General features: G+C 55.0%; 10 protein-coding genes across 10 annotated transcripts; 5 read left to right on the top strand and 5 right to left on the bottom strand.

Moving 5' to 3' along the window:
- Nucleotides 1-1,542: 1,542 nt before the first annotated feature.
- Nucleotides 1,543-3,127, top strand: P170DRAFT_427193 (putative eukaryotic translation initiation factor 3 subunit EifCl; the record flags this gene model as incomplete). Its single annotated transcript, XM_024847761.1, has 2 exons — nucleotides 1,543-1,851; nucleotides 2,006-3,127. The coding sequence occupies 2 exons, from the start codon at nucleotides 1,543-1,545 to the stop codon at nucleotides 3,125-3,127; spliced, it is 1,431 nt and encodes a 476-aa protein (XP_024703354.1).
- Nucleotides 3,128-3,253: 126 nt separating this feature from the next.
- On the top strand, nucleotides 3,254-3,795 carry P170DRAFT_204810 (uncharacterized protein). Its single transcript, XM_024842780.1, has one exon. It carries the CDS (start codon nucleotides 3,379-3,381, stop codon nucleotides 3,757-3,759), a length of 381 nt encoding a protein of 126 aa, XP_024703355.1. The 5' UTR covers nucleotides 3,254-3,378; the 3' UTR covers nucleotides 3,760-3,795.
- A 139-nt stretch (nucleotides 3,796-3,934) lies between these two features.
- On the bottom strand, nucleotides 3,935-4,854 carry P170DRAFT_320456 (HesB/IscA family protein; the record flags this gene model as incomplete). Its single annotated transcript, XM_024843308.1, has 2 exons — nucleotides 3,935-4,306; nucleotides 4,747-4,854. Coding segments are annotated over 2 exons (480 nt in total), but the record flags the coding sequence as incomplete, so codon positions are not given.
- Nucleotides 4,855-5,882: 1,028 nt separating this feature from the next.
- On the top strand, nucleotides 5,883-7,814 carry bna5-1 (kynureninase). The gene is made up of 4 exons (XM_024852329.1): nucleotides 5,883-6,178; nucleotides 6,251-6,597; nucleotides 6,667-7,150; nucleotides 7,226-7,814. The coding sequence occupies exons 1-4, from the start codon at nucleotides 5,995-5,997 to the stop codon at nucleotides 7,666-7,668; spliced, it is 1,458 nt and encodes a 485-aa protein (XP_024703357.1). The 5' UTR covers nucleotides 5,883-5,994; the 3' UTR covers nucleotides 7,669-7,814.
- P170DRAFT_437765 (ER membrane protein complex subunit 4) lies at nucleotides 7,810-9,114 on the bottom strand. Its single transcript, XM_024849439.1, has 3 exons — nucleotides 8,556-9,114; nucleotides 8,115-8,467; nucleotides 7,810-8,046 (listed from the first exon to the last, which is right to left on the bottom strand). The coding sequence occupies exons 1-3, from the start codon at nucleotides 8,694-8,696 to the stop codon at nucleotides 7,971-7,973; spliced, it is 570 nt and encodes a 189-aa protein (XP_024703358.1). The 5' UTR covers nucleotides 8,697-9,114; the 3' UTR covers nucleotides 7,810-7,970.
- Nucleotides 9,115-9,164: 50 nt separating this feature from the next.
- On the top strand, nucleotides 9,165-12,101 carry P170DRAFT_386243 (putative AP-2 adaptor complex subunit beta). Its single transcript, XM_024845758.1, has 5 exons — nucleotides 9,165-9,645; nucleotides 9,719-9,794; nucleotides 9,855-10,219; nucleotides 10,275-10,703; nucleotides 10,761-12,101. Exons 1-5 carry the CDS (start codon nucleotides 9,401-9,403, stop codon nucleotides 11,845-11,847), a joined length of 2,202 nt encoding a protein of 733 aa, XP_024703359.1. The 5' UTR covers nucleotides 9,165-9,400; the 3' UTR covers nucleotides 11,848-12,101.
- Nucleotides 12,102-12,124: 23 nt separating this feature from the next.
- Nucleotides 12,125-13,734, bottom strand: cwc25 (U2-type spliceosomal complex subunit CWC25). Its single transcript, XM_024846853.1, has 2 exons — nucleotides 13,618-13,734; nucleotides 12,125-13,543 (listed from the first exon to the last, which is right to left on the bottom strand). Exons 1-2 carry the CDS (start codon nucleotides 13,641-13,643, stop codon nucleotides 12,313-12,315), a joined length of 1,257 nt encoding a protein of 418 aa, XP_024703360.1. The 5' UTR covers nucleotides 13,644-13,734; the 3' UTR covers nucleotides 12,125-12,312.
- Nucleotides 13,735-13,881: 147 nt separating this feature from the next.
- On the bottom strand, nucleotides 13,882-18,683 carry P170DRAFT_437768 (SH3 domain protein). Its single transcript, XM_024849440.1, has 4 exons — nucleotides 18,558-18,683; nucleotides 16,429-18,419; nucleotides 16,258-16,356; nucleotides 13,882-16,195 (listed from the first exon to the last, which is right to left on the bottom strand). The coding sequence occupies exons 2-4, from the start codon at nucleotides 18,209-18,211 to the stop codon at nucleotides 14,367-14,369; spliced, it is 3,711 nt and encodes a 1,236-aa protein (XP_024703361.1). The 5' UTR covers nucleotides 18,212-18,419; nucleotides 18,558-18,683; the 3' UTR covers nucleotides 13,882-14,366.
- On the top strand, nucleotides 18,664-20,272 carry P170DRAFT_437769 (Rtr1/RPAP2 family protein phosphatase). The gene has a single exon (XM_024849441.1). It carries the CDS (start codon nucleotides 19,068-19,070, stop codon nucleotides 20,046-20,048), a length of 981 nt encoding a protein of 326 aa, XP_024703362.1. The 5' UTR covers nucleotides 18,664-19,067; the 3' UTR covers nucleotides 20,049-20,272.
- Nucleotides 20,273-20,340: 68 nt separating this feature from the next.
- Nucleotides 20,341-21,958, bottom strand: P170DRAFT_437770 (mitochondrial 37S ribosomal protein bS1m). Its single transcript, XM_024849442.1, has one exon. The coding sequence runs from the start codon at nucleotides 21,913-21,915 to the stop codon at nucleotides 20,530-20,532; it is 1,386 nt and encodes a 461-aa protein (XP_024703363.1). The 5' UTR covers nucleotides 21,916-21,958; the 3' UTR covers nucleotides 20,341-20,529.
- Nucleotides 21,959-22,074: the final 116 nt, after the last annotated feature.

Here is a 22,074-nt window from a genome sequence, read left to right on the forward strand (position 1 = left end):
TCCCACGATAGTACGTGCCCCCGAACTCCTTGCCTTCGGTCGGATTCGCTGATCGATCTAGGGATATGATGAGGTATTTTGCGCCCGAGCCGGGATTTCGAGTTCTGCAGGAAGAACACAGAGGGTAGGAGAGTGGACGTTCGCAGGAAATTTCGGACGCCAGCAGTTACCGATACACTAATCCTCCATGGTAGTAGAATTATGATCATAACATGACTGTATGTTGATTACCTAGACGCTCCACGGTTAAAATTTGAATCCGGACGATTGGAATAAGACTGGCGTCAATTTCCCGAGGATTTTATGCATCTCACGACCCCGTTCACGGACATTCTAGGCAGGTGAATGAAGAAATGGAGAAGGGAGAGAGGGAAGGCGAGAGAGGTTGGTCGACGGGGGATTAGCGGGACTGGAGCCCATGACGCGCAGGGCGGAGGAGGCGAAGGCTCCCAACCAACCACCGTGCTGTGGTCTGGTCTGGAAACAGTATCGCATTCCCGTCATCCATGTTCTGCCCTGCCCATTCTTTCATCCGGATTGCTGCCACGGTCTGAGGCTGACCATAGGCTGCAAATCTGAAAGAGTGGGGAGTGATGGACCGTTCAGTCCTATACTGCGTACGTGTCTACCGATTACCTACAGGCCCAATAATACGCTGCTACGGCTCAGTACGTTGAGCTCTTTACCCACAGCCTGATCCTGGTATGCTGGTTTAGGTACTTGGGTCTGTGGGTGTTGGCTGTTCCGGGGCGTATTTCCCTCCAGAGACAGGCAGGGGCGGGAAGTTATTATAACATTTTTTTTTGTAAAAAAAAAAAAAAAAAAAAAATAAGAAATACAGAGAGAGAACACTGATGTGCTGCTGACTCTTATGCAGTATTCCGCTTGAGACGATCCCCTACCAGAGACAGTAGGCACCAAGACGATGTATCTTTTACAGATACTACCTAGTGAAGGAGAAATCAGAATTTAACTCCCCATTTGATTCCTGCTACATGCTATATTCTTGACCTACAACGAACTGTGCCCCAAGAGACAGTCTCACGCAACATAGTAGTTGATATTCCAATACAGTGCAGTACACTTATGGCCTAGGTAGTACTCTGTAGTATGATGGGCGAATAGCCAAAAGCATTCAATGACCGTGGTTCTGGAGTGCTACTTGGAGAGACAAGGATGTGATTTTTCAAATGCCTAGTCTGTAGCAGCCGGAATCGATAAAGCATTTGCAGCCGAGTCTGTAGGAATTCCACTGGACTTCGATCCCAACCTGCCTTGGGATACCCTTTCGGGCCATCCAGCCTGGCCGATTACCTCAGCCTCCGAGCATAGCTGACTCATCTCCGCCTTTATGCGCAGATAAGATAAGCACAAACCGTCCAAGCGAAAACCCTCAAAATTCGATGCGGAAACAATTGAAATCCCACACCCCCGACGCCGAAGAGCCACGCCTACCGACGCGCTCTGTCCCACCCCGACCTTCCCCGTCGATCGCCTCCCGGATACATTCCTGCATCTCGGCAGACCATTTTTCTTGTCAATATGTCCTACGAAGAGCGCGCCAACGCGCACCCCAACCTGGGCGACGAGTCCGATGTGGAGGAGGAAGCGCTCGTCAACGACTACCGCGAGCAGGTCAACTTCGACGATGGCATGAGTGAGCTGGACCGGACGACGTCCCTGGGAGGTGGCTCCCAGACCCAGGATCTCCAGGCTCAGCTGGCTGCTGCTGCCACCCCGCTGGAATACCAGGCTACGCTGGAGACCAAGTTCGCAAGCTACGACAACTACTGCAGTCTGTTCCACTACATCCTCAACTCGGATGGCCCCGTGGAGTTGGAGGTTCCTTCCGTATGTCTCTGATTTATTGTGCCCAATTTCCCCGTGGATTACAGCGGTTTGCCCTGATCCTAGAATGCGCACCCAGCCGGTCCGCCGTTGATGTGTGCGGTGGGCTAGTTTGAATCATATGGTGCTAATCGGTGGTTTCTTCCTCTTTCAATAGTACTACTGGGCTTGGGATGTGATCGACGAGTTCATCTACCAGTTCGAGTCCTTCTGCCGCTACCGTAACCGCGTCGCCCGCAGCGGCTCCAACGAGGAGGAGGCCCAGCTCCTGCGTGAGAACCCGAACACTTGGGGCTGCTACTCCGTGCTCAACGTCCTTTACTCCCTCATTCAACGATCGCAGATCAACGAGCAATTGGCTGCCATGAAGCGTGGCGAGGACCCCCTGGCCTTTGCCGGTGAATACGGCTCGCGGCCCCTGTACAAAATGTTGGGATACTTCTCCATCATTGGTCTGCTGCGTGTTCACTGCTTGCTGGGAGACTTCAGCCTGGCCCTCAAGACCCTTGATGACATCGAGATGAACAAGAAGGCTATGTTCGCCCGCGTCATGGCCGCCCACTTCACCACCTACTACTATGTGGGATTCTCGTACATGATGATGCGTCGTTACGGCGACGCCATCCGCATGTTCAGCCACATCCTGGTCTACGTTTCCCGGACCAAGAACTTCCAGAAGGGTGGCAACAGCTACGATGCCATCGCCAAGAAGAACGACCAGATGTACGCCCTGATTGCCATCTGCGTTGCTCTCCACCCCACTCGTCTCGACGACACCATCCACTCCGCTCTGCGTGAGAAGTACGGCGAGCAGCTCATCCGCCTCCAGCACGGCGGCCCCGACGCCCTTCCTCTGTTCGAGGAGCTCTTCCGCTCTGCCTGCCCCAAGTTCATCAGCCCCACTCCCCCCGACTTCGACAACCCGTCGGTCAACGTCGACCCCGTCGACCACCACACCGCCATCTTCATGGATGAGGTCAAGAACACCATCTTCAACCCCACGATCCGCTCGTACCTGAAGCTCTACACCACCATGGACCTGAAGAAGCTGGCCGGCTTCCTGGAGGTTGAGCCCGAGAAGCTCCGCTCTTGGCTGCTGGTGAACAAGCAGCGCAGCCGCCAGGTCCGCTGGGTCGAGGGTGGCCTCCTGGAGGGCGAGCCCGTCAGCGCCAACGACCTGGACTATGCGCTTGAGAACGACCTAATCCACGTCAGCGAGACCAAGGCCGGACGTCGTCTGGTGGACTGGTACCTGCGAAACCTCGCCCGTGTGTACTAAATTGGTCCCCTCTCCAATACCGTATTCATTTCGGAGATAGCGCGCGAGTGACCCAAGAATGAGATACGCGTCATGTCTTGAAACGGACCATTTTCGAAAGCAAGACTTCCCAAGCGGGGGAAGCCATCGGACTCACCATACCTGGTTTGCCCGACCAAATACTCAAAAACTCGGAGGCGACTTGGACTTTGCAGGTTGGAAATCAGTGGTGGGAAAGAGCCACAATCACTGGTGTCAAGAAAAACAGAGACATGGTGTTCAGAGCGCACGATCTGTGTCTCCCTCTCTCTCCCACCCCACAGCATCAAAATCATGAAAACTTCTTTTTGCTTTCTCTCTGTTTTAATTTCACACATGGTTTTCATTGTTCATGCTTTTCTGATCCATTTTTTTTTTATATCTTTTGTTTTCCTTACTCTCCGGGTTGTGCAAGCCCGGACCTGCTCTGGTTACAGGTCTGGGAGTGCATACAAAATTCGAATCGAATCTCGAGGCTTGTTTGGGGCGTATTCAATGCTTGTGCTTGGTCTGTTTTATTGTTTCTGTTCGAATGTCCGATTGTTGCTGCATGTCAGCACGAAAGGATTCCAAAAGTGGGCAGACGATATGGTAGAATTTGTTTTTTCGCATGACGAAATAGATGATGACCTTCTATCATTTTAAATACACCAATCCCAACAGTAAAAATATCATCGAGGTATGAGGTAAGAGAGGAGGGTATACACAGTAGGCATTACTCTATCTATACTCGGATGCAAATATGGTACACGATATCACCAATGCAATTTAATCCAACCAAACCAGTCCTTAATCACTGACATCGAAGCTCGTCCCGCAGCCACAGTTACTGGTGGCTCGCGGGTTGTCCACGATCTTGAACTGGCTGCCGATCAACTCCATCGTGTAGTCCACCTTGCTGCCGGACAGCAGCTCCAGCGAGGGCTCGTCCATGACGATCTTGGCTTCGCCGGGCCCTTGGGGGGATCCTTCCTCGGGCGTGTATTCGGCCTCGAAGACGGTGTCTTCTTCGGCGTCGATCTTCGACGCGGCCTCCAGCGACATCATGTATTGGAAGCCATGGCAGCCTCCGCTGGTCACGGTGATGCGCAGATGATGGTACGGGTTCTCTTCTTTGGTGGCGGAGGGAGAGGATGTTGGGTCGGTGATTTCGCGGAGACGCTGAGATGGGGTTAGCCAATGTCATTTGCATGCATTGCAGAAAGTATAGAAACGATCATTAAGAGTGGGAAAATCAGTGAGCAAATAAATAAATAACAAAAGAAAAAAGCAAAAACATACAACAGCCGGGATTCGCTGGTGGTCACCCACCCAACTACTAACCGGCCGGCGTGAGGCTTAAGTACGGCTGAGCGGACGGGAAGCCCTGTTCTCCTCACCCTGTGGTCGTATGTACTCGTTCATTCCCATGCAAGGCTCTTATCGCGGCCAGCTTTGCGGTTTCCCGACCACTTGCGCGCTTCTCCGAGTCCCTTGTATGTTGTCCGAGTCCTCGCCACAGGGCACAGATGCTTCCCCGTCTATCCCCAGCGCATTCTAGCCACCACACTTTGTGCATTCTGCTCGACAAGACTGAAGTGAAATCAAATCGATAAACCTACCTCTGCAGCACGAGGCGATATCTCCACCATCAATGTATTGCCATCTTCGCCGGTTCTCGGGTTAAGGGTAGGCTTGGTTGCTCGGCGGACAGTCGAGGCGGAAAAGGCGCGACGGTGACGGGGCGCATTGAGGAACGAAGCGCAGTTTCGTACAGAGGCAGTTCGAGCGATCTGAGTCTTCTGGGGTTTGATAAGATGGGAGAACGGTCGGTGGATGGCCGAGTCGCAAAAGCATGCGGACAAACTGCTCGCAGCCGGTCTGGAAGGCGAGAGGGCAGAAACTACCGTGCGAGACGATGTTCGCGATAGACGGCGGGCGGCAGACGATAATATCGGACAGGACATGATTGCGACCACGATCTCTTCTTAGTTTCGAGAATGATGGTCTGAGGAAAAGAACCGGGGAACTTCAGGCCATTGATTATATATCAAGTTATCGTCTCGTTAGTCAGAGGGTTGCGCATGACGTTATTGGCTGAAGGTCCTCGGAAAGACACGGCAGAATCGCCGCCGATCATCGCGGGGGTTTTTCTTTCTTTCTTTCTTTCTTCTTGCATGTCGTTTCTTTCCCTTGTTCATCCTCATCCTTTCCTTCCTTCTCGTCCTACTGGATTGAGGCCGGCTCGATTTACCATCATGGTGAGCAAGATACAGACGTGGAAATGACATCGGAGACCCAAGGACACCCCCCAGTTCGCCTAAACCATCGGAGTGGCCACGCCGAACGCCACTCAACGCCATGAGGAACCTTGTTCCTATCTATATGGGGGACATCGGGGAGTATTGGGATATCGGAACTATTCCAGCCGGTGGCCAGATGGCATTTCATCTAGAGAGGAGAATTTCCCCTCTACCGATGCATTGTCGGGATATGTAGCAGCTGGTCAGCCTACAGTAGACAAGTAGAACAACCCCGCCGAAGATCAAGCAGTGGGATGTTATTCCTTTTGATATAGTACTATTGAAGCTGAGGTCACCCTGGATCCTACGGAGATTCAAACGACCGGAATAAAAACTGCCAATAACGCTGGCTGAACAAGTAACTGTTTTCTCACAAATCAGCATGGAATCTTGATAAGTCCGTCAACGTAAAACCTCCGCCACCGCGGCAACCACACCCGGTCTGCGTCTCGTATCTTCCTGCGTCATCCCCCTCCCCTCGACCGTGAAGCCATACTCATATCCCTCGCGAGGCTATAGTGCTTAGCGAACTATTCCGTACTAGATTATCACACGTCCCGGTTCAACATGGGTTTTCAGGTCCGAGGCATCAAGAATCGACCCCCGCTTCCCTACAAGGACGATATCAGGGCCTACAGCAAGGAATATGCCGAGTCTCTCGATGCCCGAGACCCGCTACGTGCCTTTCGCGATGAGTTTATCATTCCCTCGAAGACCGATCTGAAGAGAAAGTCATTGGCTGTTGACGAGAGTGCGTTCACATAACCTTGCTAGCCGCTACCACCTGTTATATATTCTCCCGCTAATTTCTGCTCATAAATAGCCCATGACAACTCCGATGATTCATGGTGTATTTATTTGTGTGGCAACTCCCTTGGGGTGCAGCCTCGCAACACGCGGAGGTACATCGAGTATTATCTGCGGACCTGGGCCATGAAAGGCGTCACTGGTCATTTTACTCCGCATGATGACCAGCTTCTGCCACCGTTTGTGGACGTTGACGACGCCGGCGCAAAGCTCATGGCTCCGGTCGTGGGAGCACTGCAGAGCGAAGTGGCACTCATGGGCACCCTGACGGCTAACCTGCACCTTTTAATGGCAAGCTTCTATCAGCCGACTCAGGATCGATACAAGATCATTATCGAAGGCAAGGCTTTCCCAAGTGATCATGTAGGTTTTCAGACTCATAATCTCACCGCGAGATATACAGAGGGGCTGGCTAACATGTGGAGTATACAGTATGCCGTTGAATCTCAAATTAAGCATCATAATTTGGATCCAAAGGATGCCTTGGTTCTCATCGAACCTAAGGACACCGATCGTCCTCTTTTGACGGCGGAGCAAATACTGCAAGTGATTGATGAGCATGCCTCGAGTACCGCAGTCATCCTCCTTTCAGCGGTTCAATTCTACACCGGCCAATATTTCGACATCGAAAAAATCACCGCGCATGCTCAGTCGAAAGGCATCATCGTGGGCTGGGACTGTGCTCACGCGGCAGGGAATGTCGACTTGCACCTGCACGACTGGAACGTAGACTTTGCAGCATGGTGCAACTACAAATACCTCAACAGCGGGCCTGGCGGCATGGCGGGCATATTTGTTCATGAAAGACATGGGCAAGTGGATATGGACCGGGCTGATGGCGACGGTCAACCCTTCCGACCACGACTCTCCGGCTGGTGGGGAGGAGACAAGAAGACCAGGTTCCTGATGAACAACAGTAAGAGCTCTCTCCCTCCTCCTCTATTGCCTGAATCATAACCAACACCAACGAATGCAATGCTAACATTTGCAGACTTCTTGCCCCAGCCCGGCGCAGCAGGATACCAAGTGTCCAACCCATCCGTGCTGGATATCAACGCAGTAGCTGCGTCACTTGAGCTTTTCAACCGGACATCGATGGCCGAGATTCGTAAAAAGTCCCTAGACCTCACAGGCTACCTAGAGCACCTGCTTCTAACCTATCCTCTTGACGCACCGCCCGAGGATAAGCCTTTCATCATTATCACTCCGTCAAACCCGGACGAGCGCGGTGCGCAGCTTAGTCTGCGTCTACAACCCGGTCTTTTGGACACTGTCCTGGAGGTCTTGGAAGAGCACGCGGTCGTCATTGATGAGAGGAAACCGGATGTGATTCGGGTTGCTCCAGCCCCTCTATATAACACTTACGTGGATGTGTGGGAATTCTGCCAGGTCTTCTACAATGCCTGCCGGAAGGCTGTGAGCGCACGGAAATAAGCCACCCTCATAATTTGATGGAGTCCCCTTGAGAAGCTGGGGTGCGAGGGTTGTTCCGACAGGGGAATATACCAAGAGTGGTCATGAATCTGTACATGAACTAGACGCAGCGATTGGCGCGATCTCGCGACGAGAGCTGATCAGGCATGAACTTTCGTATCATATATTCCTGCAAAACTGTAGAAGTATACACGCTCTTAAAAACCAGAGATTAACCGAGAGATCCAACATAACTGCCCTGCAACAAGCATTTCCCTCCGTATTCTTTCTGCCTTACTCCCTGCCTCCAACGACATAACCCATCAGCCCAAAGCAAAGTACGCTCGCTCCACCGGTTGTCGTTCAGATTCCCAAGCTAGCCAATCCGACCTCGTAGTCCTATCGGAGAATCCGCGTTAGTGATCTGATCTGCACTGGCGATCCGATCGGATATCAGGTAAACGTACGGTAGCAGTCCCATCGCATTCACCTTCCACACCCCAAGCCCCAACAAGACCAACTGCATCAGCACATACATCGCCTTCACTCCGAGGAGTTTCCCCTTTGTTCCGTCCGTCTCGAACTTGGCAAACACGGTGTTGGTGTTGATCAGGCCTTGGATGGGGCCCTTGAAGAGCATGAACACCATCATGATACTGAAGATCTGAAGGCTGTTTCCGGACATGTACATCATGATCGCGTTCATGGGAATCTGCTTAGACGGCGCCAGGGCGATCTCCCAGGCCTTTTTCAGCTTGAGGGTATCGGTTTCGACGGGCTTGGATGCGGAGGAGGTGGAGGTCGACTGTTGCTGTGATCGCTGCTGGGGGGATCTGGGATTAGCGAAATGCCCTGAGACAACAAAGCAGCTATGTAGATGTCGCCGAGAACCAGCCAGGCACACGTACGTTCTTGCCTCCTTCCTTGCGACTGGAGAAACCTGGAGGGTCGGGGATGCTGGCGGCGGACTTGGGGGAACGTGGCTTGGGGGAGTTCAGGTCCACGACCCATTGCGGAGGGGGGACGGGGGGCAGAGGCTGGGAGGGCATGATGGCAGGAAGTTGAAATTAGGGAGAATTAAAGGAGAAGCGAAGGGCGGGTTCGATGCGGAAAATAAGGACGAACGTGGGCAGGACGGAGGGATGCCAACATGAATGACGATAGGGAATTTCTCCACAAGCGCGCGGAGGGCGGCGGTAACCCCGATCCACTCCTGATCCTCACCCAAGACTTTCTCCTTTTTCGAATTCAACGTCTGCTCCGACTCGGGAGATCCAGTCCACGGTTGAAGTCCAGGTAAGTCCGTCCGCATGGTCCCTTGCATGCCTCGATGGTCGTTAACCGCCCGGGACCAGGGCCTGCATGGAGCGTGCCAGCTAAGAGAACCGATCCTTCGAAGCCATTCCAGCGACTCTTTTCTCATTCGTCCTTGCGCCATTCCATGTGATCAGGGATCGGACAGTCCAAGACACCAGCGTGCATTGGGACGAAGATAGTCGGCAGAGCATCGAGCCACCATGAGTTCCAGCGGGGGAGATGCGAAGCTGTTCGCTAGGGTACGTCGAGTCTCTTATCTAGGGTCCCTTTTCTTCCCCTCTCGTCCCTCGTCCTTCCCCTCATACCGATCGATCGTCTCCTTGCGTCTTGTGATACCCTGCGACTCCCGTTTGGCTTCCTTTGTCGTTCGCCGTCGTCTCCGATCGTACCTCCTGTCCCCTCCATCCACCCCATTTCCTGACCACCACTATCCTCCATGTTCATCAGCGTCGCCCCGTATGCGGCTCATGGCTTACAAGTCTCTCGGTCTCGACAGGGGAAAGTCGCCGAGTTGCGACAGGAACTCAACAGCGGCGGCAAGAAGGACAAGAACTTCTCCGCGAAGAAGATCGCCCTGAAGAAAATCGTCGCGAACATGACCATGAGCAACAACGATATGGTCGGCCTGTTTCCCGATGTGATCGGATGCATGAACCTCCCGAGCTTGGAAATCAAGAAGATGTACGTCGCAACCACGCTGTTCGCTATCTCCACAACGATGAATGGTCGCTGATCTAGTGTTCTCGGAGGATAGGTGCTTCTTGTTCTTGGTGAACTATTCGAGGATGAAGCCGGAAATCGCACTGAAGGCGCTGCCCATTTTGGTTAATGTAGGGCAATTGACGACACTGGCTGTGATGCGAAACAGGCTAACGCGCGGGTGAAATTAGGACATGGAGGACTCGAACCCTCTTGTACGAGCTCTCGCGCTGCGCACGATCTCTTACGTCCATGTGCGCGAATACGTCGAGGCGACAATCCAGCCGGTCAAACGGTTAATGGGGGACATGGATCCTTACGTTCGCAAAACCGCGGCGTTCTGCGTCGCCAAGCTCTATGAACACGATAAGAAGATGATCGAAGCCTCCGACCTGATCGATCGACTGAATCAGATGCTGAAGGATGAGAACCCGACGGTTGTTTCCAGCGTCCTTGCTTCCCTGGTGGACATCTGGGGCCGCAGTGAAACCATTTCTCTAACCATCGATTACACGAGCGCCTCGAAATTGGTGTCGATCTTACCGGATTGCTCTGAGTATGTCTCCATGGCGTTGAAATCTGAGACGGGCCAGCATGCTAACTCTGCACAGATGGGGGCAGTCGTACATTCTCGAGGCTCTCATGTCATACGTTCCGCAAGATTCGGCAGAGTCGCTTTTGCTCGCAGAACGAATCGCTCCCCGTCTTTCTCACTCCAACTCCGCCGTCGTCCTCACTTCGATCCGTGTCATCCTTTACCTCATGAACTACATTGCCGACGAGCGACACGTTACCTCGCTATCGAAAAAGCTATCACCTCCGCTAGTTACTCTGCTATCGAAACCCCCGGAGGTTCAATATCTGGCACTTCGGAATGCCATCCTCATCCTTCAGAAGCGACCCGAAGTCCTACGGAACGATATCCGGGTGTTTTTCTGCAAATACAACGATCCTATCTACGTGAAGGTGACCAAGCTGGAACTCATCTTCATGCTGACCACGAAGGAGAACATCTCCGTCGTTCTGGCCGAATTGCGAGAGTATGTCCACCGTGTTTCCCTTGCTGCCGCGCTTCTGTACTAAATCGACGCTTCTAGATACGCCACCGAAATCGACGTACATTTCGTGCGCAAGGCCGTCCGTGCCATTGGGAAACTCGCCATCAAGATCGAGTCCGCGGCGCGGCAATGCATCGACACGCTGCTTGACCTGGTCAACGCCAAAATCCCCTACATCGTGCAGGAAGCCACGGTGGTGATCCGCAACATCTTCCGCAAGTACCCCAACCAATACGAGAGCATCATCGGCCAGGTGATCCAGAACATCGACGAGCTGGACGAGCCCGAGGCCAAGGCCGCCATCATCTGGATCATCGGCCAGTACGCCGACCGCATCGAGAACTCCGACGGCCTGCTGCAGGACTACCTGGCCACCTTCCACGACGAGACCGTCGAGGTCCAGCTGGCGCTGCTGACCGCCACCGTGAAGTTCTTCATCCAGCGGCCCACCAAGGGCCAGCAGCTCGTGCCGCAGGTCCTGAAATGGTGCACTGAGGAGACCGACGACCCGGACCTCCGCGACCGCGGATACATGTACTGGCGGCTGCTGTCCAGCGACCCGACCACCGCGCGCCAGGTCGTCATGGGCCAGAAGCCGCCCATCAGCGCCGAGAGCGAGAAGCTCGACTCGCGCACCCTCGAGGAGCTCTGCCTAAACGTCGGCACCCTCGCCACCGTCTACCTGAAGCCCGTGCAGCAGGTGTTCCGCTCCGCCCGCACCCGCCGCCTCCAGTACAGCCCGGCGCTGCAGAAGCCGCGCGACGAAGCCGGCAGCAGCGTCTGGCAGTTCCCGGCGCCCTCGGCCGTTGCTGGTGCTGGGGCTGCCGTTTCTGCCGCTGCTGCCTCTGCCTCGGGCAACGGCACGCCCACCTCGCCGACGAACGGCTCCGACCTGGCGCCGCCGCCGCCAGCCGACATGAACGCGGCGGTCAACGCGGCCGACAACTACTTCAACAACGTGGGCACCCAGCAGATGGCGGCGCTGGATCTGGGCGGCCGGGGTGACGGCGGTGCCGGCGGCGGCGGCGCGTCGCAGATGCAGTATGTCGTGAATCAGAACCAGCAGTCAGTGTATCAGCCTCAATTGGCGGGTGGAGCGGCTACCGGGGAGCTGTTGCTACTGTAATGGTGTTTTGTTGCTTGCTACCGCTACCCACTGCTGTTGTATAGATTCTTTTTATGTCATTTTCTCAGCTCTGCAGACGGAGGAGTCCCTATTGTTTGGACCATACATGAGCGGTACTCCTTTCATCGCAGGAATTTGTGATACCTCATTTTTATGTTCAACTTATTCAGATCACTTGCCTTTTTTACTGTACTGTATTTAATGCATTATAGTTTCATGTTATATAAAGGAGTTATAATAGAATGGTCATGGCGAAGACAATCAATGTCTTTGAGTAGACAGCACAACATAAGTTTCCATTTGATGCAATATGTGCCTAGAGGGTAGATATCACCCAGTTGAACGAGCTGAACGCTAGAGGTATGACGGGAAAATCCAGGCAGATGAATAGAAAAAAAAAAGCAGCAAATTCCCTGTGGATCGAAGACATGGACCAAAGATAGATTTAGATTCAGAAGATGAAGCTCAATCATCATCCACCCGAGACAATCCACCACGGTTGCGGCGAATCCGCTCATCCAGGTTGTCCTCCTGCAGTTGTCGATGCATCGTCGAGACGAAACGACCGCGTTCTGATCGCTGCTTGTCATCTCGCTCCTGTTGCTTCTCCTCTTCAGCCGTGACGTCGGCAATGCGTTGGCGACGAGTCTGCTCCATATCATTCGCATTGTCCTGCATCTCGGCGAGCTTCTTTTTCCGAATTTCCTCCTGCTCTGCTGCATCGGGTCCGGGCCTGGAGTCTCGGTCTCGTGGATGCGAGTCCCTGGGACCTCGGTTGTTCCTTCCATTGTCACGGTATGGTCTGTCTCGTCGGTCCTCGCCGCGGTAATCTCTGCGAGGTCGAGAATCCTTCTCCTCTGCGTGGCGGCGATCTGAGTGACGATAATCGGGTCGAGGTGAGGGAGATCGATCCTGGAAGGAACCGCGTCGCGGAGCACGGTCGTACTTCTCCTCACGGTCCCTATGCCTGTCCGAGCGATGTTCTCTCCCATCTCTATCCTCCCTGCGGTCTCTGTCGCTTCTGCGATCGCGGTCTCTGCGGTCCCGGTCATCGCGATCATCCCTGTGTCTGCGATGCGACCGCTCCGGGGATCTCGACCGATGCCGATGAGACCTGTGACGATGGCGCCGATGTGAATCCTCCTCATCGCTGTATCTTCTCCGCTTATGACTGCGCTCCCGATCACCGTCCCTCTCCCTCTCGCCTCCGCGGGACCCCGAGGCAACCGCACCGCCCCTCCTCGCCGACTCCTTCACCAAATTCTCATAAGCCGCCTGCTCCCGCTTCTTGATCTCCAGCAACGGATCAGCCATAACCTTCGACATCGTATCGCGGGCATTCTGAACCGGCGGCGCGGTCGGCGCCTGCCCCGAGCCAACCTCGGCGCCCTTGCCCAACTTCTTGCTCTCGTCATTCTTCAACAGTATCCCATCGATGCGACGCTTGCCCAGTAGATACCCTTCCATCTCCTCAGAGTAGTGGCCCGTCGCGCTCGACGGAGCCTGGTACATCCAGTCGACTCGGTTCTGTTGGCGTCCCTTCCCCGAGTCTTCCTGTAGACGCTGAAGCTCTTGGATTTGACGCTCCTCATCTCGCTCGCGGCGCAGCTGATCGATGCGTTTGCGCTCTTCCAAGGCGCGCTTCTCCTCCTGCCAGACACGCTCTTGGTTGCGGAGGAGGGAGGGGTGCCATGACCTGTGGGTTGCGAGATGAGAGTTAGTATACGAGATTGCGCGGTGAGTGTGAAGTGAGGGAAGCGGGAAACATACTTCTTCAAATTCAGATCTCCACCCATCTTGGCGCAAATGTGTTGCAGACAAGCTGCGATTTAGGGATCTTGAGAAGGGTTTGGGGAGAAAAGAGAAAGGAAGAGCAGTAAAAGGCTGGTCGCACCTGCCCGATGGGTACAATGGACAGGTCCCGAAAAGGAAAGCGCCACCGGGCCGACGTTGTTGCCATGTATGCCTTAGGCAGCCACTACCCGCGAATCTACAAGACGAGCGCTACGACCTCGAAAATAATGCGAAGAAACAAGTTCATTGTATATCTGAAGGCCGCCAGGTAAGACAGAAAGGGAAACGAGAGACAGTCACCGTTACAGGGAAAAAACAGAACAAGTGTAAAAGAGGCATCAGTAGATACATACAACGAGAATAGTAGATTATTTGAAAGCACATAACAAAACACAGAGAAGACAAGGTGTGCACATGCAGCGAATCTCGGAAGCCCGATTGCAGATCATGTACCATGCGAAATTAAAATATACCAGAGTCGAATCATTTACTCATCTTCGGTTCAGCCGTCTGCGTTGTCATAAACATGGAATACCAGGTCAAATGTGAAGGGCAAGAAAGGAAGAAGGAGAGAGAAGAGAGAAGAGAGGGGGAGCTGAGCGAAAAAGAAAAGAAAGATAAAGCCATAGACCAAATCTAGTCCACGAAAGATTCTCCGTCAGCGGGTCATCGCCATCTGCGCAGGAAGACCGTCACAAGCTCATTATGCATTAATGGTTTCGTCCTTAACTTTCCCAACCAACCCAGCTGCGAGGCATAACTCGCCAGACCTTGCATTCACCACTGCGAAGGTCATTGAGTTTAAAGCTTTCAACTTTAACCTTCTTGCTCTCTCTGCCCTGTTCCCACGCTCGGATCTTCTTCTTGGTTCCGTCCCAGTCGACAACGACGCCAACGTGATCCGGTTTGCCCACTTCCGAGCTGTATTTCTGATGCATCGTGCCACGGTGACCCTGGAAGCGTGCGTTGCGGAAGCTGACAATGTCGCCCGCGCGAATTTCGTCATTTTGCTGCACCGAGGCGTTGGCCAGGTTCGAGTAGACCAAAGCACCGTAAGCTCTCGTGCCAACGGGGTGCAAAGCGTCTTTGATGGGGCTAACCAAATGCTGAACCAGACCGAAGGGGGTGCCGTCCGCAACCGTGGTGTTTTGAATGCCGTTGATGGCATTGGAGATGCGAGTTCCAATCTGGACATGAGCATTTTCTAGCTGATCTTGACGGGGCTGAAGGGGAGGACCCTCATGACGTTGTTCCAAGGACGCGTCGCTGGGGTTTCGAGCATCATACGTCACCGTGATGACCGTCTGCGAGTAATCCAGGAACAAAACATAGACGTCTTTCGTCACGGTGGCTTTGCCTCCCCGTTTCGAAGAGGTAGACTCCTCAACCTCGAAGAAAAGGTCCTTGCGATTCTGGAGGGCAGGCGGGGGTGTCGATGGCTTGCTCCACCACAGCGTGCCTTCAGCCAAATCAACATCCATGGCAATGAACCCTTGGTCGATAGAGGGACGAGCAACATCCATAGATCTCCGAAGAGGAGGTGCTCCCCTGGGAATGTCCAAGGACGCACGGTTGCTCCGTGGAGTGGATGGTTGCGCAGGAGGAAGAAAACTGGGAGGCGGGGGTGCCATAGAAGTACGTTTCTCAGACGGTGCAGTAGGCGGCGGCACTTCCGGGGGTGCATGAACAGGAGACGCATCGTACAAATCATCTTGGTCATCCACATGCTCTGGCTGAATGCTAGGTGGAAGTTCTGGGCGGCCTGCGGGCACAGGGGGCGCCCTGGGAGGGGGCGGTAGTCCAGGCTGGGGGGCGGTGTAACGATAAGGATCATATTCATCATCATCCGCGTACAATGAATCCATGTGAGGCGGGGGAGGGGGCGGGCCTCTGGGTGATTCCAGCGAGGCTCTACCGGCACTACCGGCACTCTTGGGTGGCTGGACAGGAGGCGGCGGCGGCACTGCACGAGGGGCAGACGGAGGAAGAGGTGGGAGACGAGTTTCCGGAGGGCTCCGGGGAGATTGAAGGGAATGATCGTCAGTTATAGTGCCATCGTCGACGCTCGAATCCCGCCCATGAGCTTTCAGCGCATCCTTGAACTTTGCACCGGATGCAATGTCCGTGTCGTAGTCGCCGTCATATTCGGTGGTCTCGCCCTCGGCGTCATCACCAGCCTGGCGAGGCTGCGAATGAACACTGATCCGGCTATCCGCAGTTGATCGACGTCGGATATCGCCTGGGAGCGGCGGGGGAGCTGGTCTATTCTGCGGTGACATTGGTGGGCTTGTCGGCACTGGCGGAGGAGGAGGGCGGCTCATTCTCTTCTCCGAAGGAAGCGTCGGTGATTTCGGAGACGACACTTCATAGGTGGATGGGCGGCGGGAATCGATATGATCAGGAACCGGGGGCGCTGACACTGGCGGAGGTGCAAAATGGTCTGATGCCACTGCGTTCAAAGACAGGTTCTGTGCATGGACGGAAAGTTCATCGTCCGATTCCTCGCCGGGGTCGGCAGATGTTGTGCTTTTAGTGGGAGGAGGAACGGGGCGGGCTATCACCAAAAGATCAGCTAAACTGGCATGACACATGGAAGTCAATCTCTTTCTAACTTACGACCTGGCACAGGCGGAGGCGATGCAGGTGGATCCTGAGGAACAGGAGGCGGCGGGACAGGTCGTGTTTCCATCGGCGGAGGGGGAGGTGCTGGGCGTTCTTGATAAGAGAAACCGTCAGCTTCAAGGTTATCAGGGTTCATATGGCCAGAAATAAAGATGCCGTCCATACCTTGAGGGGGTCGGTCAGACGAGGTGCGTCGAGGAGACGCTTCCGGAACAACTTCCTCAACATCAGGCACCTCTTGCGGCGGATGCTGTTCGGTCAAAGGAGTGGCGGGAGCTTCCTCGTCCTTCTCGACAGATGGAGCGGCTGCTGGCTTGCCCATGTTCATCCCTGGCAGAGCCATAATAGGAACTGGTGGCGCCGCAGATGGACCGGCGCTTTCAGTTTCCTCGGCCTTCCTTTCGGGTTCCGCTGGCGGCTTCGGCTTGCGAGCTGCGCCAGGGGCAGGCATACCTCCCGGAGGGCCAAAGAAGCCCATCATACCCATGCCACCGCTCATCTTCGCCATTCTCTCGCGGAGTTCCATCTTGCGCTTCATCTCCGGGTCCATTTCTTCGTCTTCCTCCTCTTCCTCCTCGTTGTCATTCGGCTGCTGCTCTTCCTGTTTTTGGTGCCTGACAGGTTCCGGTGCCTTTGTCTCGTCAGGAGACTGGGCGACATGCTGGGTTTCACCGCGCGCACGATCATCGAAATCCTCCTTGCTGGTGGAGGTTTCTTCTGCATCCTCGATATCAGCGGCGGCAGAGTCGTCAGCATCGTTGGTGTCGCTCGCCAGCTCCTGTGCCGGCGCAGGAGGACTCATTGGCTGCGGCACTGGAAGCGCACCGGATTTCACAGTCTCAACGCTGTGATCCCGGGCAGTTTCAGTGGGCTCCACTCTTTCAGTGCCCGGGTCCTCGGTGTATACAGGCTCTTCTTGGGATTCTGTGCGGGTCTGCGGAGGGCGCTTGGGTTTTTCCTTCTTCTGAGCCGCCTCCGAATGACGCGCAGCCTGCTCCATTTGCTGCTTTTGCAGAAGGGCAATCCGCTCCTTCAAGCTTGTTGGCTTGGGCTGGTCCTCTGCCCCTTCCTCGGTATTTTCGCTGGGGGCGGGTCGGCTTTCAGACACGGGGGGTTCCCGTGCCACGCGCTCTTGAACGTCGGGATCCTCCTCTCTCCGGTAGATCTTCTGAGGAGCTTCCCTAGGCGGGGGGACGTAGGCATTCTTGCTAGGCGGCGGTGCGACGAACGGCTTCTTGATGAACGACGTAGAGCTCTGGGAGCCCCATCCTGCAGGCTTGACCGGGGCGATTGGCGGCGCCGCGGGCTTGTTGAATGCAGCAATGCGATCCCTGAAGGAAGATCCAGTCGGCTTCTCTGCGACGGCAGGGGGTGGGGGCTTCGTCGACGTCTTCGGAGCAGGTGGCTCGCTAGCTTCTGCGGAAGGCGGCTGCGGAGGCGGCTGCGGAACCGAGGCCTGCACCGGGCGAGGTGGGGAGGGAGCTTCACTGATCGGAGTTTCCACGGGAGCCGGTGGCGACCGTGGGGGTTCGGGTGCATCTACCGACGTGGCCGAAGGAGTAGGTTCTGTCTCTGGTTCCGGGAAATACTGAGGTTCAGCGACAGGGGGCGCGACAGGGGGCTCGACCGCGACGGGTTGCGGCTCGGGCTCCGGTTCAGGCTCAGCCTTGGGCTCGGGCGGAGGAGCAGGAGCGGCTTCGGGCTCCTTCTTGGGTCTACTTGGGCGCGCAGGCCGTGGAGGAGCCGGGGGCTCATATTTCTCCACGAAGTTCTTGGGGAAGATGCCTTCCGCTTTCGACCCCGAGCTGTCCGTATATTCACCATAGTACCACTCAGCATCTTCTTCCTCGGTGACGGTGATCACCTGGCCGATTGCGAAATTTAGGTCGTCATCGTGGCTCGACGAGTACTCGAAGACCGCTCGGACCGTAAACGGCGGGCTGGACATCTGGCAAGCCGGGCCCTGTCACGAAGGTGGGATTGTAAGACGGCGACGGAGGGCGGGACCGACCGGGGGGGAGGGACGAGATCAATTAATCCAGAATGGAGCAGTTGCACGCAGGGAAGCACCAGATAACGTGGGTTCCGCCGGACAAAAACATGCGCGGAAGGAGGGTTTCGGAGAAAGTGTGGGTTTGGAAGAGGGACGCTAGAGACTGGGAATCAACAGTCGGAATCTGTCAGCCTGGTGGATGGTTGGGTACGTCAGAGGGAGCGATCGGGGGATTGCATGGCCATTGCGAGCTCCCCTCGTGGAGACACCGACAGCAAAGAAGGACAGTCGTGGCACTTACCAGATGCAGGCGCAACAAAGCTCCGAGCAGATTCAAATACGATGCGTGCCAAGGAGGGCAGACTGGGAGAGAAGGGGGGAGGAAGGAAAGGGAAAGGGAAAGGGAAGGGAAGGGAAGGGAAGAGACACGGAGGCGTAAGGAACCGTCGTGAGGTCGTCACCTTCTGGCGGGACAAAGTGCTCCACCACGGGGGCGATCGGCGGCTAATAATATTCAATGCGGTCGGTGGCGGTACACAGGCTACGTTTGGTGTCTCTAGTATTCTCCTGACGAGACTGCCAGACCGTGCAAACAAGCTTCTTTTGTCTGTCGTCATCGTCCGTGGATTGAATCCGGGGTTTCCAGTCTCTTGGCCGACCCGGAGAAATAGCGAAGGAGACAAAAAAACGGAAACCTTCAGATCGTCATCCCATTAACTTCCCTCACTACTCCGGAGTATACACTCTGCAACACTCTGCAATACTCTGCAATACTCTGCAACACCACTCTTTCTCTCTAGCCAGGTCAACCATGTCCTCAGATTCGATGCTCAAAACCTCTCTTCCCTCCGCTCACCGTGCGGCCGCCCCCAAGGCACCAGCCCAATCCACCACTCGCCGTGCGCCATCCAAACCCAAAGCGTCGCACCAGCCCCAAGCCCAGTCGCAGAGTAAATCAGGCACCGATCCTCGCCATCTGGCCATCGCTCTTCAGCATGCGCACCGCATCCAGGCCCAGAAGGACACCGAATCCCTCATCCTCGATCGCATTCTCGAACTAGCCACCTTCCCCCCGTCGCCATCAGCCGACCCTGCGTCGCCGTCGCCCGAACATGCCGGCGCATTCAAATCGGCTCTCGTCCCCTTCCAGCCGGCCGACTACGATAACCTGATCCTGGAGCGCAACATCGAAGGTCTCTGTGGCTATGCCCTGTGTCCTCGCGAGCACCGAAAGGACGACTTCAAAGGAACGTTTCGGGTCAAATGGGGCGCCAAGGGCAGCGGACCGGGCGGGCATGGTCGAGACATGAACATCGTTCCGCGCGAGCAGATGGAAATGTGGTGCTCCGACGCATGTGCCGAGAGGGCCATGTACATACGGGTCCAGCTGGCCGAGGAGCCGGTGTGGGAGAGAAGAGCCGACGATACTCGCGGCAAGAATTTCGTCCTGCTGGAGGAAGGGAGAGCAGCGCAACGGGGCAAGGGGAAGGCGAAGGCCACCGTCAATGAGGTCGCTGGTCAGCTTGATAGCCTCCACATGGACACGGAGCAAAGTGGAAATGACACGGCCCAAGACATTGCGCAACTCTCCGTTCGTGACGACGCTCGGTCGCGCGAGCTCGCTATGGAGCGCGGCGATTCAGCCTTGTCATTGCAGGCAGGTCGGGTCGATGTTCAGATCCGAGAAAAGGAAACCGGCTCCCTTGGAAACGTTACGGCGCCAGAAATGCGCCCTGGGGATGATAAGGGAGGATCCATTGAAGGGTATATGCCCAAGGATCAGGATCAGTGAGGGAGATGCATCCAGGCAATTCTTGCAAATGATTCCTCTTCCACCAAAAAAAGTTATTCATAGGTGCTAGAATGTTTGTTCCCATAAGGCGTTGGCGGGATGATTGATACCCAGTTTTTACGGCGAATAGACGTGTAGTTTACAAAAACACTGTTTGCTCTGGAGGCGTTATATTCATGTCGATACAGTAGTCTGGGGAATATTACTGAAGGAGACATTGCTCCAGAGAAATACAGAGAACACTTGAGGGCTACTGTATGGCATGTTCAATCGTTATTATTCCAACACATCGCTTCGATTTCAATTTACACAACGAATACAAGATACCTCGAGTTATATCACAAAATAGAAAGAAAGATGAACAGGAGTAGCTTTACATTTATCCAATATTCTAATCATACAGCCAGTTGAACTCTCTCCCAGAAATTATGCGATCAACGTCAAGAAAGGGGAATAAATAAGCGGCAGCCACGGAATTCTATCACGAGCTGAGCGTCTTCATGAGGTTTTTCGCAATATCTTCGGTGGAACCATGGGCTGACTCCCGGGGCCGATGGGTCCTGGGACGAGATCTATCCAACCGAGGGACGTAACGCTGGTTGCCACGGACAACGTCGGAAATAGAACCTGGCTTCTTGTAGTCCTCAATGCGGTAGGGAGCCTTAGCAGCAGCGCTGGCACGGTACGACGCCAATCCGATCCTGCCATTCGAGTCAACCGAGGCACGGATGGGAGTGACCCAGTACTTGCCACCGCCGGGGATGGTAGCGTCAAAAGCAGCCAGGCCTGGGGGCGAGCCCTGTTCAATAAATGTCATGGCGTTCAAGTCCTCCACGGCAATACCACCGACACCCGCAATGGCCTTGGCACTCTTGTTCTTGAACTTGCCCTTCGGTCGCAGGATACGTGCCTCGACGGGGCGCTGGTAGGTTTGAGCACCGTATGAAGGATGGTTGTAGATCAGTGCATGCGAACGCATGTACGACAGACCGGCGGAGGGATGCGTCTTCGGAGGTCCCGACACGGCGTATTCACCCGACGATAGTTTGGTGCCCGGGGATTGGAAGTACTGTTGGCCAATTCGATCGTTCGGCACGGCCGGAGGGGATGGAAGGTCAAGGAGCTCAAAGATGATGGGGCCCAGGGCGAATGGGTCCCCACGCAGGGACTTCAGGTACAGTTGGAACTCCTCGTCACTGACTTGTACCGGTTCAAGCGTCGCGAGGTCCTCGCCATTGTCCTGAGCCTGCTTCTTTCGCTCGACGGTTCGCTTCTTGACGTATTTCTCGCGCAGCTTTTGTAGAAGCTCCGGCTTGTTGCCGCGAACCTTCTTCAAGTAGGCATCGAATTGCGCTCGCGTCTGACCTGCAAGCCAAGGTCCAGAGTGTCTGAATTGTTTGGCGCCGGGCTCTTCGAGGTTTTTGCTCGTGTCCGTGTTATCGACGTGGGATTCAAAGGGACTCTGGTGCCGGGGCATGATGCTGGTGGCGTAGTTGACCTTGAAAGGCAGCGAGACAGGCATGTGAAGTTCCTGGAACTTCTCCAAGGTCACCGTGTGGTCCGCCGCGGATTCGAAGTCGGTAACATGCTCGAATGTGTCGAGTTCGTTCACTCGCACCACCGGCCGAGAGGATTTCTGAGATGTTGACTTTGCAGGAAGCGGTCGCTTCAGACCCCAATCTCCTCTGGCCAACGATGAGGCCGGAGTGACAATGGACGCCCGGATGGGATGAGCCAGAGTCGCCGTGTCGGAATCACGGCCTTTCGGCGCCAGGGGGTCGTCAGGTGGCGTCAAGGCCTGCGGAAGTGCAAATAGACGAGACTTCCGCAGCAGATTTGCTGTGGGCGATAGCCGGGTGGTGGCCATGGCGATCGAATGGCAATTGCAGCGTCGGCAAGCTGAATCTTCTCCGGAGCAGACTGGAGAAAAGTTGGAAGAAGCCATCCGAACGGGGAGTGGCTGCCAAGACCGTCGGCACGGGGGACCGCAGCAACCTGACGCGCAGCTTTGCCGGCTCAATTACGG

The sequence above is a fragment of the Aspergillus steynii genome, assembly GCF_002849105.1.
Source record: "Aspergillus steynii IBT 23096 chromosome Unknown P170scaffold_5, whole genome shotgun sequence".
Classification (NCBI taxonomy): domain Eukaryota; kingdom Fungi; phylum Ascomycota; class Eurotiomycetes; order Eurotiales; family Aspergillaceae; genus Aspergillus; species Aspergillus steynii.

Bases quoted from the DNA above. Each gene is read 5' to 3' on its own strand.
- P170DRAFT_204810 (XM_024842780.1), top strand. From the start codon at position 3,379: ATGGTGTTCAGAGCGCACGATCTGTGTCTCCCTCTCTCTCCCACCCCA.
- bna5-1 (XM_024852329.1), top strand. From the start codon at position 5,995: ATGGGTTTTCAGGTCCGAGGCATCAAGAATCGACCCCCGCTTCCCTAC. The intron at 6,179-6,250 runs GTGCGTTCACAT...GCTCATAAATAG, and splicing joins GTCATTGGCTGTTGACGAGA to CCCATGACAACTCCGATGAT. The intron at 7,151-7,225 runs GTAAGAGCTCTC...TAACATTTGCAG, and splicing joins CAGGTTCCTGATGAACAACA to ACTTCTTGCCCCAGCCCGGC.
- P170DRAFT_437765 (XM_024849439.1), bottom strand. From the start codon at position 8,696: ATGCCCTCCCAGCCTCTGCCCCCCGTCCCCCCTCCGCAATGGGTCGTG. The intron at 8,468-8,555 runs GTACGTGTGCCT...TCCCCCCAGCAG, and splicing joins GCAAGGAAGGAGGCAAGAAC to CGATCACAGCAACAGTCGAC. The intron at 8,047-8,114 runs GTACGTTTACCT...ATTCTCCGATAG, and splicing joins AATGCGATGGGACTGCTACC to GACTACGAGGTCGGATTGGC.
- P170DRAFT_386243 (XM_024845758.1), top strand. From the start codon at position 9,401: ATGTTCATCAGCGTCGCCCCGTATGCGGCTCATGGCTTACAAGTCTCT. The intron at 9,646-9,718 runs GTACGTCGCAAC...CTCGGAGGATAG, and splicing joins AGCTTGGAAATCAAGAAGAT to GTGCTTCTTGTTCTTGGTGA. The intron at 10,704-10,760 runs GTATGTCCACCG...CGACGCTTCTAG, and splicing joins GTTCTGGCCGAATTGCGAGA to ATACGCCACCGAAATCGACG.
- cwc25 (XM_024846853.1), bottom strand. From the start codon at position 13,643: ATGGGTGGAGATCTGAATTTGAAGAA. The intron at 13,544-13,617 runs GTATGTTTCCCG...CGCAACCCACAG, and splicing joins GGAGATCTGAATTTGAAGAA to GTCATGGCACCCCTCCCTCC.
- P170DRAFT_437768 (XM_024849440.1), bottom strand. From the start codon at position 18,211: ATGTCCAGCCCGCCGTTTACGGTCCGAGCGGTCTTCGAGTACTCGTCG. The intron at 16,357-16,428 runs GTATGGACGGCA...TCTCTTATCAAG, and splicing joins GTCTGACCGACCCCCTCAAG to AACGCCCAGCACCTCCCCCT. The intron at 16,196-16,257 runs GTAAGTTAGAAA...TTTTGGTGATAG, and splicing joins GCCTCCGCCTGTGCCAGGTC to CCCGCCCCGTTCCTCCTCCC.
- P170DRAFT_437769 (XM_024849441.1), top strand. From the start codon at position 19,068: ATGTCCTCAGATTCGATGCTCAAAACCTCTCTTCCCTCCGCTCACCGT.
- P170DRAFT_437770 (XM_024849442.1), bottom strand. From the start codon at position 21,915: ATGGCCACCACCCGGCTATCGCCCACAGCAAATCTGCTGCGGAAGTCT.